The 14136-nt window shown below is 37.8% G+C and overlaps 1 protein-coding gene across 5 annotated transcripts in view; it reads right to left on the reverse strand.

Annotated features, from left to right (window-relative positions):
* Positions 1-292: 292 nt before the first annotated feature.
* Positions 293-14136, reverse strand: part of LOC129360438 (ETS-related transcription factor Elf-4-like) — a 58826-nt gene continuing 44982 nt past the window's right edge. For 4 of the 5 annotated variants that reach the window (XM_055030662.1, XM_055030661.1, XM_055030660.1 and 1 more), the window contains 7 exons: positions 9947-10121; positions 8988-9092; positions 7348-7503; positions 7144-7227; positions 5324-5516; positions 4766-5107; positions 293-2847 (listed from right to left, as the gene is read on the reverse strand). In XM_055030662.1, the coding sequence (XP_054886637.1) occupies positions 2043-2847; positions 4766-5107; positions 5324-5516; positions 7144-7227; positions 7348-7503; positions 8988-9092; positions 9947-10121 (1860 nt within the window). In that variant the 3' untranslated portion in view covers positions 293-2042. Of the gene's footprint in view, positions 2848-4765; positions 5108-5323; positions 5517-7143; positions 7228-7347; positions 7504-8987; positions 9093-9946; positions 10122-10624; positions 10920-14136 lie in introns of those variants that run through there. The other variant, XM_055030663.1, reaches the window with a different exon arrangement.

Genomic DNA, 14136 nt, shown 5'->3' on the forward strand with positions numbered 1-14136 from the left:
GTGAAAATAGCAAATATTTCTCTTTAAAAAAAAACTACTGATGAGACCAAAAAGCCAAAACATGATAATTACAAGGTTTTTTTTATTATTCAGAGGATATTTTCATTAAGCAAATTTATTTTCAATGTCATATTGCGCAATTCTGCGTTTGTTGGAAGTGCAGCTACTTTTGTATATGCATATAAAATAGTTTTTATTGAAGTTACGTCCTGTTTTAGTGATATTTTATCTCAGGCTTCAATCGTTTTTAAAATCAGTTCTCTTGCAGGAAATAAAACAGCAGCAAATAATGTAGAGAAGAGATTTTCTTTTTAATTAACATATTGACTTTTTCTTAAAAATCTAGTCTAAGTTCAGCATAAAAGGAGGCCATTGACAACCCAAGACAACAGAAGCAACAAAACAAAATGCAGTGGACATACCTCAACAATTCACAGACAACAGTGCTTTAGGGAAAAAAAAGATAGTACATATGAAGATAATCCTAACAGAAAGTCAGATTTAATGCAAATATAACCCAGTGTATTTATTGATTGTCAAAGCATTTTTGTGCCAGCGTGTTTTACATTCAGAATGCCTGCAGGATGTGGACCTCTTTGGCTCTGGTGAGTTTGTAAAGCAGACGATGGAGGTCAGGTAGTCCGAGTTCCCCTCGCTCAGCGGCCCGGCTCGGCCCGGCCCGGAAAAAACAGCCGATCGGGCCGCGACTCAGGATCAATATGGCTTTATCCCCAACAGAAACAAGGGAGTTCTTAACCAAACAGGACAGAAAAAAAAACAAGAAGAAGGCACAAACTTCCTCTGACCAGAGACACAAAAAAGGAGAAATAAGTCAGGTTTTTTTGTTCCTAACAAATGTAGAAACTTTAGATTCTAAGCAGAAAATCAGTATTGACTGATGCGCTCTATACTCTGTGTAATATAAAATTCAATAGTTCTGAAAGCACAGCCTCGACTGTTGGAAAAAGGAGAGAGGTATATCCGCTGAACAGAGGGAACAAAAAGCTCATTCAGTAAATGTTTAACAGAGATTCACAGCAGCAGAATAATGACGCTGCGCTGAGCTTTTAAGACCAGAAATAATAAAAAAAAAAAACTAAACAAAGCTGATTATATCGAAACTATACAAAAAGGAAAAAAAAGCCATACAAGCTTCCTGTATCTTCTTTTTCATCTTCCCTCAGGTTTACACGTAAAAATAAAACAAATGTGCCTTTTCTTTACAGAATTTAGGAATTAATAAAATAAATAAATTTGTTGTGGTCTTAAAATTCAATCTCATTGCATATTATATGTCTACATACAGTATATATATATTTATAAATTCATATATATATTGTTTTACATAAACAGGATTTAAACCTTGGAGCATCAGAGGGAGAAATGGAAATAAATCACTTTTATTCTGCTTTTCTTGCTGTGCCCTCCGGTCTGCAGCTCCACACACAAAAATGCCCTTTTACATGTTAACAGTGTTTTAACGCAGGGCTGACAGAGAGCAGAAGCACACCTCCTCTGTCTGTTTCAAAATAAAAGAATATTACCTTCCTTGTCTGAAATAAACAGTAATTTTTTCTGCAAACATTTCATAAGGCACTCTTTACTTAAACTGCTTCAGGCGTCCCTTCTTGTTGCACCGTCTGGCTTTCAGTCCTGGTTTTTGGTTTGTTAGTCCGATGAGATGCAAAGGTTAAGCGATAAAAACAAAAACTTGACTGGCACTTTTTTCATTGTAGACACTGATCCCACGTCTGGATTTGTGGGATTTGTTTTTATCTACATGGAATAATCCTTATTGTGAAAGCTAACTCCTTAAAAAAAAAAAAAAAACGCTAATCACTCCCTAGATTTTTAGAAATTAGGCACATGGTCACATAACATGAGAGTAAACAATAAATCCTGAGGCTGAACTGACCAACTTTTAAGAGCAACATGCTGCAACTTCCCTCACTTCTGATGTTTGAATCAGACCGTTGTGGAAAAGGGAAATATTGAGTCTGTGGTCAAAATAAAGTTGATTTTTTGTGTGTTTTGAAAGAGTCCTAAGCCTCTGCAGGCTCATTTTTTATCTGGATAAAGTTTGCAGGCAGCTGGACGGAGAGCGGCAGCTCCTGCAGGGTTTTGACGCCCGGCTCCGGCTGCAGAGACATTTCCCCGCGAACCTCCAGCTCCTCCACTGGGGTCAAGCCCTCGCCGGGGCTGCTGCTCTGGGAGTAACGTCCGTTTATTAAAGGTTCGCTCGCCGGCGCCTGGGCTTGGCTCTGACTGGTATCGATGATCACAGTCCTGTACTGCAGCTCCGCCTCTCCGGCCTCCATCTCCTCCTTGTCGAAGGCGTGCGCCGCCAGCGACGGGTCGCCGTTCACCATCGACTGGAAGTAGCTGGAGTCCAGCATCTCCTCTTTGACCTGCAGCGCCGACAGATCGCTGGACTTCAGCACCGTGGCGATGACGGTGCCTGGCTGCTGCGCCACCATGGTGTGCCCGCCGCTGGTGTTGATGGTGACGAGGCGGGGCAGGCCGTTGAGGCCCGAGCCGGTGGAGCTGATGACCCCTGGAGGGGAGGAGCAGGATGAGACCGAGGAGGAGGAAATGGCGGAGGAGCCCAGATTGGTGACCAGGAGCTGCTGCGGGAGGCCGTCCTGCAGGCCGGCGCCGCCGAGAGACGCCGTCTGGATGGTCAGCATGTCTTTGCCCCCCGCGGCGGCGGAGGGAACGGTGTGGAGGATGACCCGAGGAGGCGAAGAGTGGCTGGAGTCGCCGTTAGCCAGAACGGTGAGGGGAACCGACTGGAGGGAGCCGGAGGAAGTCAGAACCATCGGTAACGACACGGGACTGCTGATGGTCCTGAGGAGACAAAATGATTCAAACTCAGTATTTATGTTGCTTTTTCCTCTACAGCCACGAAAAACATCAGAACAACCTTAAAAAATCTGATAGCAAAGGATGAATCTGCAGCTAAAAAGTACCTGACTAATCAATACAGTGAAAGGTTTGTCTGTTCATTACCTTTTAGATTATTTAGTTAACAATCAGATAGTAAATGGGCTTAATTGAAGAGTTCCTTTTTACAGAATTTGAACCACGTGAAGCTAAAACTGAAGCTTCTGAAATAGTTCTGGCCAAAACATAATTATTTTAAATGCAAAAGCTCTAATTTCTTTAACAATTTTGACTTCATTACTAGGTTTTTTGTTTTGAGTCTTTATTCTCCAGTTGCTAAATTACACTGAAAAAACACAAAATCTTAGATATGCAAATATCTTAATATATTTAAAACGACACAAAATTAACTCAAAAGTAACTTTTCAGTGTCTTATAGGAGCTTTTTTATGTATGAGTTAATTTTGATAATAAAGTACTACTTCACTGGCACATTATTTCAGGTGAAACATTTGCTACCTTTTCCTTTTAGAGTCATAACCCAATAAAGATCCTTTAAAATTTTGTGTTTTTCCAACATATTTCCACTGAAAAAAAAAACATAAAATTTTAAACACGATGCAAATAAAGTATCACAAAACAAACAGAAACAAAAACCAGAGGTTTAGGAATAATAAAATAAAAATGCAAATAGACGCCAGACGAGAGGACATTTAGTATAAACCAAGTAAAACAATCCAGTACTGAAAAGCAAAACTGCTATTCAAGTCATACCAGGCTGAGAATGAAGAGAGAGGCCTAGTCAAAGCCCAAACCTCTTAAACAGCAGACAGGTGAAAGTGAGGAATGCAGTAAAACTTTTTTCATTCTGATGTCAGAAACCGAACATTTAAATTTAAGACAATTTCACCTATTTATTCTGAGTCCTTGACCCACTTTTAAAATTTTAATATTAAAATATAAAGCCTGATGAATAACCAAGATGAACATTCAGCCTTCATCTTTGGAAACATGGACATTATTTTTATTAAACTGAGAAATACAGCCAGAGAATTGCTGCCCTCATCACTATTGTAACAAACTGTATAAATTATTTTTCTGCTCACGGTTCCAAACTGCTGAGCTTTTCCAGCCTGGAAAATATCACAGGAAAGATAAAGAATTCATAATGCAGGCAGTGGAGTCCAAACAAACTAACAAAACCAACTGAACAGTAAAACTAGACGCTGATGAGAGAAAGCAAAGTCGCTTCAAACACAAATGACAAAACTACGATCAACTGCAAAGCAGAGCATTTGTACTCAGTTAACAAATTACAACATATTAACTGATCAGGAAATTTTATTTGGAATAAATTTTAATTGGTTCGTCCAAAGTTCACTTCTTGCTCTTTGGTTTATACAATTTTATAAATCTTTAAACCATTGTCACATATGCATTAATATCACCAAAAAGCAAATTACTATAATCTACAGGACAATTATTTCACTTAAAACAGTTTTAAAATCAATATTAAGGAAACATTAACCTGAAACAAGCTGCTTTGTCTTGCTGAAAAGTTACTTGTAAATTACTTTTGTCTTATTTTTAGTCCACTGAGATATTTGCACTATAAACTAGACCAAAATACTTGGTAAAATATTCTGTTTTTGCAGTGTAACTTCATATCTTTGCTCTATGTTTTCTTTTTGACTGGAAACACAATAAGTTTTTCTGGACGATAAATTGCCCCAGAAATTATTGCGATAACTGATAATATTGTTGTTTTAAGACCAACAATGTTGTTACTTTCTTAAATAATTAAACAATAGTTACATTATAACTATATGTAGTTATATAACTATGTAATGTATACAAGTCAGTCAGTGAGCAGCTCTCCTACCTGACGCCGTGCGCGGCGTCCTGAACGCCGTGCGCCTGGTTCTCCTGTAAAACATGGAGCAGCTGCTCCGCCTGTCCTCTATCAGCCTCCCGGTACAGATATTCTTCTCTGGGCTCTTTCTTCATCGACTTCAGTGACACTTGCTGCGCCCTGCCGTGGCCTTTCGACCCTCCGCGGACCACGCCCCGCCCGTTGGAAGCCCTCTGGCTCTGGAAGCCAGCGTTGGCGTCAGACCCCGCCTCTTCGTCGTCGATCACCACCAGGTCAGAGGGCATCTCTTTGAACTGGTAGACCAGCCGCTGCCCCTCCACTTTGGCGAGGATGCCTCTCTGGTAGTAGTACCTGGGGGAGGAAGTAGGCGAGAGTCCGTTCAACCAATTATTGACATTATCGCGATTCAAGTTTAACGACGCTCATAAAAATTTAAGCCGCCGTTCCAGAGTGTTAATAAGAACATATCAGTGGAAATGGTGTCTTCAAGGTTAAATGCTGGATGAGAGCTTGTGTGCATGATAATGTCACATTGGCAGACGTGGCTCATTGGTATTCTGCTCTCACCTGAGAGCCCTCCCCATGGTCTCATAGTTCATGTCGGGCTTGTTCTTGTGCTTGCCCCAAAGCTTTGAAACAGCCTTGGAGTCCACCAGCTTAAAGATGCCTTTTTCACGCTGCGTCCACTTGATGTATTTGGGACAGGTGTTTTTATCCTGCAGCAAAGCCAGGAGGAATTCCCACAGGTAGATGGTGTTGCCTGCAAATTAACGAGGCTAATTTGAGTCCATGGTTACAACATGCAGGCACAGATTCAAGCTTTCAATCAGTACTAATGTTTATTTTGTCTTTCATTTATATCAGGGACGTCAAACTCATTTTCAATGAGGGCCGTATCAGATATCTGAATACTCCAGAATGTATTGATAAACTGTTAAAATATCAATAAATAACTGTTTCACGATTCTTGAAATTCAATAATATTGAACATCTTTCCACGCTGATTAGTCCCTGCAGGATTTTGTGACTGTTTTTGTGGTTTTTTGCAATCAGAATCACAGACTTTGTGGTGCTAATTTAGAAATAATTGTAAGAAATTTTTAAAATATTTGAGATAACGTACAACGCTAAATGACATTTTTAATTAATCGCCTTCTCAGACTTTAAACTTGACATCAAGTAATGCTGAGGCAGCAGTCACTTGAACTCAATGTTTTTGACCAATTTTGAGAAAAACTGGAGGGACTTTTTGATGTAATTCGGAGTCTTTTTTTGTTTTTTTACAGAATTTGAACCAGGTATAGAATCTTTTTTTTTATTTATTTAAATGCAAAATGTCTGTTTTTTGGTCTATTTTGACTTTATAACTTCTGAGTTTCTTATTTTGAGTTTGTATTCTCCAGTTAGCAATTAATCAATTACTAAATTACACTGCAAAAACATAAAATATTAAGTATTTTTGCTCTGGTTTCTTATCTTCTTAGTACACTTGAAATAAGGCAAAACTAACTCAAAAGTAACTTTTCAGCAAGGAATAGGAGTTTATTTTCAATATAATTCTTTGATATTGACTAAAAGGACAATCACTAGCAGACTAATTCACTTTTAACAGGACATTTTCTAGTATACCTGTCATAAAAAAAATGATACCCTTTGAAATCTTGTGTTTTTCCAATAATAAAGTTACTTATAAATTAGCCAATCTATTTTTTAAGTGTAATAACATATCTGAACTAGAAACTAAACCAAAAATACTCAAGATTTTGTGATTTTGCAGAGTAGTTTGTGATTATTTCACGACTAAACCGATTAATTGCTTCATTCCTAATTTATCTACCTGTTCAGTTTGTATATAGAAACCACAGAGTTGCAGGAGAAATTATAATCTTTTCTTCCAGTTATTGTTGTGACAAGGATTTGTCTGCCTGGGAAGGAAATTAATTATACCAAGCTGGGATGTAGATTCCTCTAATTTGCCAGACTTCAGCGGCCGGCAACGTTTAAAAACAGCAGCACTCCCAGAAGTCACCTGAATCCCCGACCAAGTGACAGAGTGATGCATTCGTGGGCGGCTGAACCAGACGTCCCAAACCCCTTCCCCCCTTTTGTGTCGTGAACGGCCCAAACAAAGCGGCATCGCCCCTGCATCTATCAGTAAAGCATCAGCGTGCCCTCCAGCATGCAATCACTCCTGTTTCCCCGAGAAACACAACACCGCCCGATCCCCTCATCCATTAACTCGCTCAGATTCAACCCAGATGGACTGCAGGGGCCGAGGGCAGCTGGCCGCTCGCTCCACAGGAGGAATCGGAACCATCACAAGAGGAGGAGAGACCTTGATTTTTATTGGCTCATTACAGAAAAGTGGACTAGTTGGTGAGGCTTACCTTTGCCCTCTTTGCTCTTCTTCCTGAGAGGCAGGTTAGGGGTTGTGATTGGAGAGCAGGGACGCACTACCCGGGGCTTTCGCACTGATTCAATGTGAGAAGCAGAATGTTAGAAGGTCAGAAGCCACAGCAAAATCATGTAATCACCTTCTCCTCGAAACTGTTGCAACAATTTATTACTTAACTAGAAAAATAAAGTCTTACCTTTGGTTTTCTTCTGAGGTTTTAAGGGAATCTTATGAGAAATCTCATCCATGGATGACGTGTCTTCATCCAGAGACATGTCAAGAGCAACATTGTCCATTTGGTCCGGCCTGAGTGGCGTGAACTCTGACTCCAACATATGGTTGTAGGTGTGAACTGCACAAACAGCAACAACATACAAGAATTATACCTTGTTTTACAAGCAGAGAAATAAATTAAGCCTACTCTAGTCTACTGTAGTAATCAAGTAATCTGCTGATTAACTGAGTAATTAATTGTCTTCTGTAGTAGCTACTTAAGATAGTAAAAGAAATCTATGCTAGTAAATAAACAATTTAGTTCCTTTTTTAAAATTTACATTACTTTCTGATGTTTGAAGTATGAAAAAGATGTTTTCATAAAATAGATACTTCAAATTATCCTCTATTATTTTTTTCCGCATTATTGTTTGTTTTGTTTTGTTGCTTGATTAGCAAGCAACAAAACAAAGTTGGAAGAGCTAAAACAGAGGAAAACTTTACTACCAAGAGCTGTAACCATTCCTCGAATGATTCGACTGTTAAAATTCCTCAGAGAAAATTCGTTAAATTATGTTTTGTTATTTAGCGAGCCGTGTTGTGGCCGGGTGATTGATTATGCTGTGCATCACTCTCACTTTCACCTCTGAGTTGTTGCTAAGTGTTAGCAACATAGCGCATTGTGGCGGTCCAGCTGTCATTTATGTTTTTATGTACGACATAGAAACCAAATCCCATCGCTAGCATGAACACAAAAGCTGGACAAAGAGTTCATCTATTAAAGTGAATATGAAGACATGAGCTAAAAACTGGTTTCCTGTCAATTTTTGTGAATGTCTTTGTGAGCTTATTATTCATTAATAAGCTCACAAAGACATTTTGAGCTTATTATTCATTAATAAGCTCACAATATTCAATATCATTGAATTTAATAACAGTATTATTTCAGATTTTTGTGAAATTTTTGTCCAGCTTAACTTAAAAAAGGAGAAATTATCATTACAAATGAAGTCATTTTTCACAATTTTTTAAATTTGAAAAATTGGACCGATGTTTATATCCGATATAAAAACTGCTGTTATGGTAGAATTGACCGATATTTTACTTTATCAAAAAAAATATTTTTTTTATTACTCGATTAATCATAAGAATAATCAATGGAATACTCATTAAATAATCGTTTACAGCAGAACTGAAATAGAGCAGTCTGGTTTGGAAGTATTTTAAACTGAAATATTTGTGTGGTTTACTTCAGGCTTGGGCCTCTACACTTAATTTGTCAAGCTGGAGGGTTTTTTCAGGGCTGATCTAAACTAAAGTTTTGTGTCAAGGTGTTTCTGCATCACTATTGTGAAACGCTCATTTTGTTTTGCAACACATGCAGTGAGGTGTCTCTTTCCTGGCGGCGCATCTTCCTCCATAGCTGCTGATGGCACTTAGCATTCATCAGCAGCTCATTGGTGAAAGTGAGAGCGGTGTGCAACACAAATAATCCTCCAGCCAGATCAAATGGCGCTAAATAGTAAGACATAATCTAATGAAGCTTCCAGGTAGATAACTTCCATTTTAAGGCTTGAGATACTCGAATCATTGCAGCCCTAAAATAAACACAAATAAACTCACTCATTCTCTTCTCATCCAAAATATTATTTGGAGACTCCATGTTCAGCAGAGCTGCTGCAGCTTCGTTTGTCTCCATGCTGTCATCGGCACGGGAAACTCTCGTTTCTGTCCATCAAAAGACAAAAAGGCATCAAAATATTTGGCAACGTAAATGGAAGCTTCATGTGAAATAATTAAGCCTGTCACAATAATAAATTTTTCTGGACAGTAAGTTGTCCCAGTAATTATTGTGATAAATTATAATATTGTTGTTTTGAGACCTTTTTCAAGTAATAATGCAACTCCTCCCCCTCAATAAGCTATAAATGTAAATTTTTTTATATAACACTGGAAATGGAAGATCTTTTAAATTTCCTAAATAAAACATGACAACCAATAACAATAAATAAGACGGATTACAAAGTCTCTATAAACAAAATTATAATGTAAAATATTTTAGTCATCAGAATAAAAATTATTGCGTTAATTTTAATTGAGTCAATCGCTTACTGTAACAGGCTTAGAAATAATTGTGTTAGATTAGTTCCAGTAACAGACACTTTTATATACAACTGTAAAAAGGTTCAACCTCTCACAGATTTTCTCTAGTTTTTTCAAACTTAAGTGTTTCATCAACGATGATCAAATATAGTTTAATGTCACAAAAAAATAATCAAATTAAATACAAACACTTTCAAGTGAGAATTTAATTTATTAAGTGAAATAAACCAAAAGAACCTTACAAAATTATGAATGAAATTAATCACAGAAGATGGCTTCAGTTTTCCAAATCATACCCAGGTCTGATAAATATTAGACATGTAGATTTAAGAGACCACTAAAGTAGAACCTAACTTACATCATGAAGTGGGAAAACAACAAAATAAAACCCTGCAAATTATAAAATTCAACTGAAGCTGAGAAACGTGGTTGACATCTATCAGTTTATGTGAAATGTTTCCAAAGTGTCGTGTCTTTACCTGAGAGGTCCACTCCTTCTGAAAGAATGGACGGTCCCTCCACCACGCTGAGAGTCGTGTCCACCATGATGCCATTAGTCACCTCGTCCGACTCGAGGCCGGAGTAGACCTGCAGCAGGTCGGTGGTGGGCACCTGCTCGACGATCACGGCTGGGAATACTGACGGGTCGTCCAACTGCGCAGAGAAAACACACGTGTGCATAGGATGAGACATGAGGTATTATAACACAGCGGGGGCTCTTGGACATGCATGTGAATTAAAAGATTAAAAACATACAGTAATTCCTTCACAATGCATTATTAATAAAACATAATGGTTTAATGTTCTAAAGATGCAAGTTATTAATTAATTACTTCATAGGGCTACTTTTTCATAAATTGAATTTTAAAAAATACATTATTTTGTTTAATTTGTATTAAATACTGACTGAATAATGAAAAAATGTGGGTTTTCCACATTATTAAATTTAGACATTTATATAACAAAACAGGAACCTCTAAGGATGCTGAATAAAAAATTTAAAAATAAGCAACAAAATAGTGGAAACATTAATTTGTCCTCAGATTGATGTTGATGCAATGTCTGTGGTTGCTCTTAAAACAATATCAAGACGTTGCTCCACGGCAGTCCTAAAAATCAACCGGTTTTATTGGCATCCTGTCTCTGGGTTAGCTCACCTTCGTAGCCCATCATTTTTAGCAATTAGCAAGTCGTTTTTTAAAAAGAAGTTGACGTTGCTCCGTAATGTAGCTCGCCTATAAGAGCACTTTTAAAGTGAAAATCAAAAACCTAAGATTGTCGAGTGTTTATACTCCAAAACAGAACCGCATAAAGTGTATTTTTCACCCCACAAGGGAATCTGTTTTGACCGTTTATCGTCCCCGTTCTGGTGCAGCTCCGCCATCTTTGCTTTTGTACCAACGGCTCCGCTTAAGGACCAATGGCGTCCCCTCCTGGATGGAGGGCAAACTACACCATTAAAGAAGGTCTAACCTTAATCGATTTGAGCTCATTTTAATCTAATAAACCATGAATCAAGAATTAATCTCTAACTAATCGTTTGAATCCCTAGTTCTAAACCAATTTGGCCATTTTTATTGCTTTGTAAGACGTTGTGGATTCATACTCAGCCTGAGCTAATGTGGAGGCACGCAGCATGGAGGAGAGCTCATTTCTGTGGGGTTGCAGCAGCCTGCTGGGACGGTGTGAAGAAGACGGGAACCAGCTGTCTGAACCAGCGTACTTCTCCTGAGAACCTAATCTTATGCTCAGAATTTCTATAAACCCAAATGAATGTTAATGAATCAGATATGAATTGCAGGCGAGCACCTTCTTCATCACGCTCTGGGAATTTTAACCTCGCCGTCTCATTTCGGGCTTAGCGAGGCCTGATGAGTGGATGGAGCCACTGGGGGCTTGGTGGAGAGTGGGCCGAACCGTGGAGCTACATCTGAGGAGACAAGCACCGTCTGAGAGCTCCTCCAGCGGGGATCGAAGAATGGACGGCTGGTTGGAGAGGGCAAAGCAACTCCATTCTTTAATTAAGGGAGTCATGTTCTGCTCTAAAAGATGGGCTTTGAAGAGCATGAAAAGATAAAATGAATTATTTATTATTATTATTATTATTTATTATTATTATTATTATTACTAGTAGTAGTACTTGCAAGTAGGCCTGCTGCAATAAATTTAACTGGACGATAAGTTGCTCCTCAAATTATTGCAATAAACAATAGTATTGTTATTTTAACACCATTCTCTAGTAATATATTGATAATCTCTTCTCGAATACTAATAACTCAACACTGGAGCTGGGAGATATTTTAAATGTCCCATAAAACAACACATAAAGCCAAAGTAAAACAGAAACAAAAAATAAAATTGATTGTGAAGTCTCTGAAAACAAAATGATTACCTTTCAAAAAATATTAATAATCAAAATGACATTATTGAGGTAATTTTTAATGACCAGACAGGCATTCTTAAGAGAACAACAAATTTTTCATTTGAGTATTTACATTTATTTAGGTATTTATTTGATTATTTACTTATTACATATTTAAAACTCTTTTAAACTTAGCTGTTAATAGTTTTAATAAATATTGTTTTATCTATTTAATCTTTACTTATTGACAACATTAGCAATTTTTTTTTTTTGTGCAGCAAAGGCTAAAAGTTTTATACCTGTTTTTAAAGGTATAAAACTTTAAAAACTGTTTTATACCTGTTTTTAAAGTGCTATATAAATATATTTGACATTGACATTTTACATTTACGTTTTAGTTTTAAACTATAATACTCACAATAGCAGTACTTCTACGCTTTCATTTAACTTCTCCTTTCTCTTTAAAGTCATGTGTATAACTACATACATTTAGTTATGTATTTGACTCTTTACTTGTTTATAGCATATTATTTAAAACTTTATTTCATAATGAGCTGGTTTTAACAAGTACTCTATTATTATTATTTAACTTACTGACAAAGTAGCATAATGTCATTACTTGGTTTAAGTTTAAAATATAAACCATCTTAGCCAAAATTTTTGTCTTACTTTCATTTGTTTTCTTAGCTTGTTATTTAATCTTTTAAGCTTTTTGTTAGTTTGTTTTGGTTTAGTTATTTCTGTTTAATGTTTCTGGGCATATAATTGTTTTCATATAATGTATTTTTGTAGACATAATCTGAGGAATGAGTCAAAAATGCCCAGCAGGTGGCAGCAGAGTACACTTTAAACCTCAGCTGAAATTGTTCCCTTTTTCAGTTTGAATTCCAACTTCTTTGTTTTTATTCAGTGTCCAAAAGGTTGTGAAACAAAGTATTAAAAATAAAACAATCCAACACAAATGGTTAAGGACAAAATTAAACGAGTTTTTAAGAGGTCATTGGACCCAAAGCTCTCACATTAAACACAGAGAACGGTGCAGTAGCATCTGTTATTCCAGCTTTCATAGATGTGATTTTTCTTTTTTCCATTTTCAGCCACTCAGTGAAGATCAATAAAAAGCAACATTCCTGCAGTGATGGGTCGGTTTAAGAGAGACACACAGACAAAAAGGTGCTGTAGGAGCTGAGGGAATAAAGGCGTATCTGTGTCTTTTTACACAAGTGTTCATTGTTGGCTGGGACCTCGGGGGCAGACCAGGTGTCCAGGCCTTGAGCTGAGGGAGGGGTGGGAATGGTGGCATCCCACTGCATGCCTGTACACTCATTTCTGCTACTGGTTAACCAGGAAGCTAACAGACCAGCTCATTGTTAGCGGTTTGAAATGTTTATGCGTTTTAAGCAGGTATTTCACCAATAATTTTTAATAGTTACTGTAAAAAATAATGACGTCAACCATAACTTTGAGGATTAAAAACAAGCATGTTTTTGCTCTGACTGCAGTTTCAATCAGAAATGTTTTCCATTGATGGGAATCTTTGCCACCATCATAGCCAGACTTAGAGGCTGCCACATTTTCTTGGGCTGATTTAACTCGCGTTTGCTGTCCTTGAGCGAGATAAAGACGTGTTTGGCCGACTGGTCCAGAGACAGTAGCTCATCTACCATCTCCTCCCATCAAATCCCACAACATTTCGCTGACGGAGCGTCGAAGACATGTAGAGCTGGTGTCCTACCTGCCTCTGCAGGTCGTTTTGGTCCTAAATGTTTTCCTTTGAATAGGCATGAAGAAAGCACAAAGGTTGCAGCTAAAATGGTTTGTGCTGAACATAATTCACATTTTAACTACTCCTTCCTCTTTAATGCTGTTTCTAGTAGAGGGAACAGGAGTGACAAATATCAGGCTGATTTGCATGTCTGAGTTCCCCATTTGGCCTTTGAAAGCAGCAGCATCTGAGCAGGCTGTTTCCCTCCCCACGCCCCTCTTTCTTCTGCTTTACCTGCCCCGACACAATGGATTTCAACTGCCTGAAGCTTTCAATATCCTCATTGTGAAATGTGGAGCAGTTCTGGAGCCGCCCTTTCTCAAAACTCAAATGTCTCCAGTAAGAACATTTTGTGATCTCTCCAGTTGGTCCTGGAGGCTAAAGCTAGCAGTCAAGAGATCAGGATTATATAGGACATGTCTGCCATTACCAACGTCCAGCGTTGGTAATAATATGTGGTTGATGTTTAAGAGTATAATAATACATCCGAGATGCAAAAATAGGTTAACAAGAATTTAATTTTATCTTTTTTTCTTTCTTTT

Source organism: Poeciliopsis prolifica, unplaced genomic scaffold (assembly GCF_027474105.1).
Source record: "Poeciliopsis prolifica strain line A6 unplaced genomic scaffold, Auburn_PproV2 SCAFFOLD006, whole genome shotgun sequence".
NCBI lineage: Eukaryota > Metazoa > Chordata > Actinopteri > Cyprinodontiformes > Poeciliidae > Poeciliopsis > Poeciliopsis prolifica.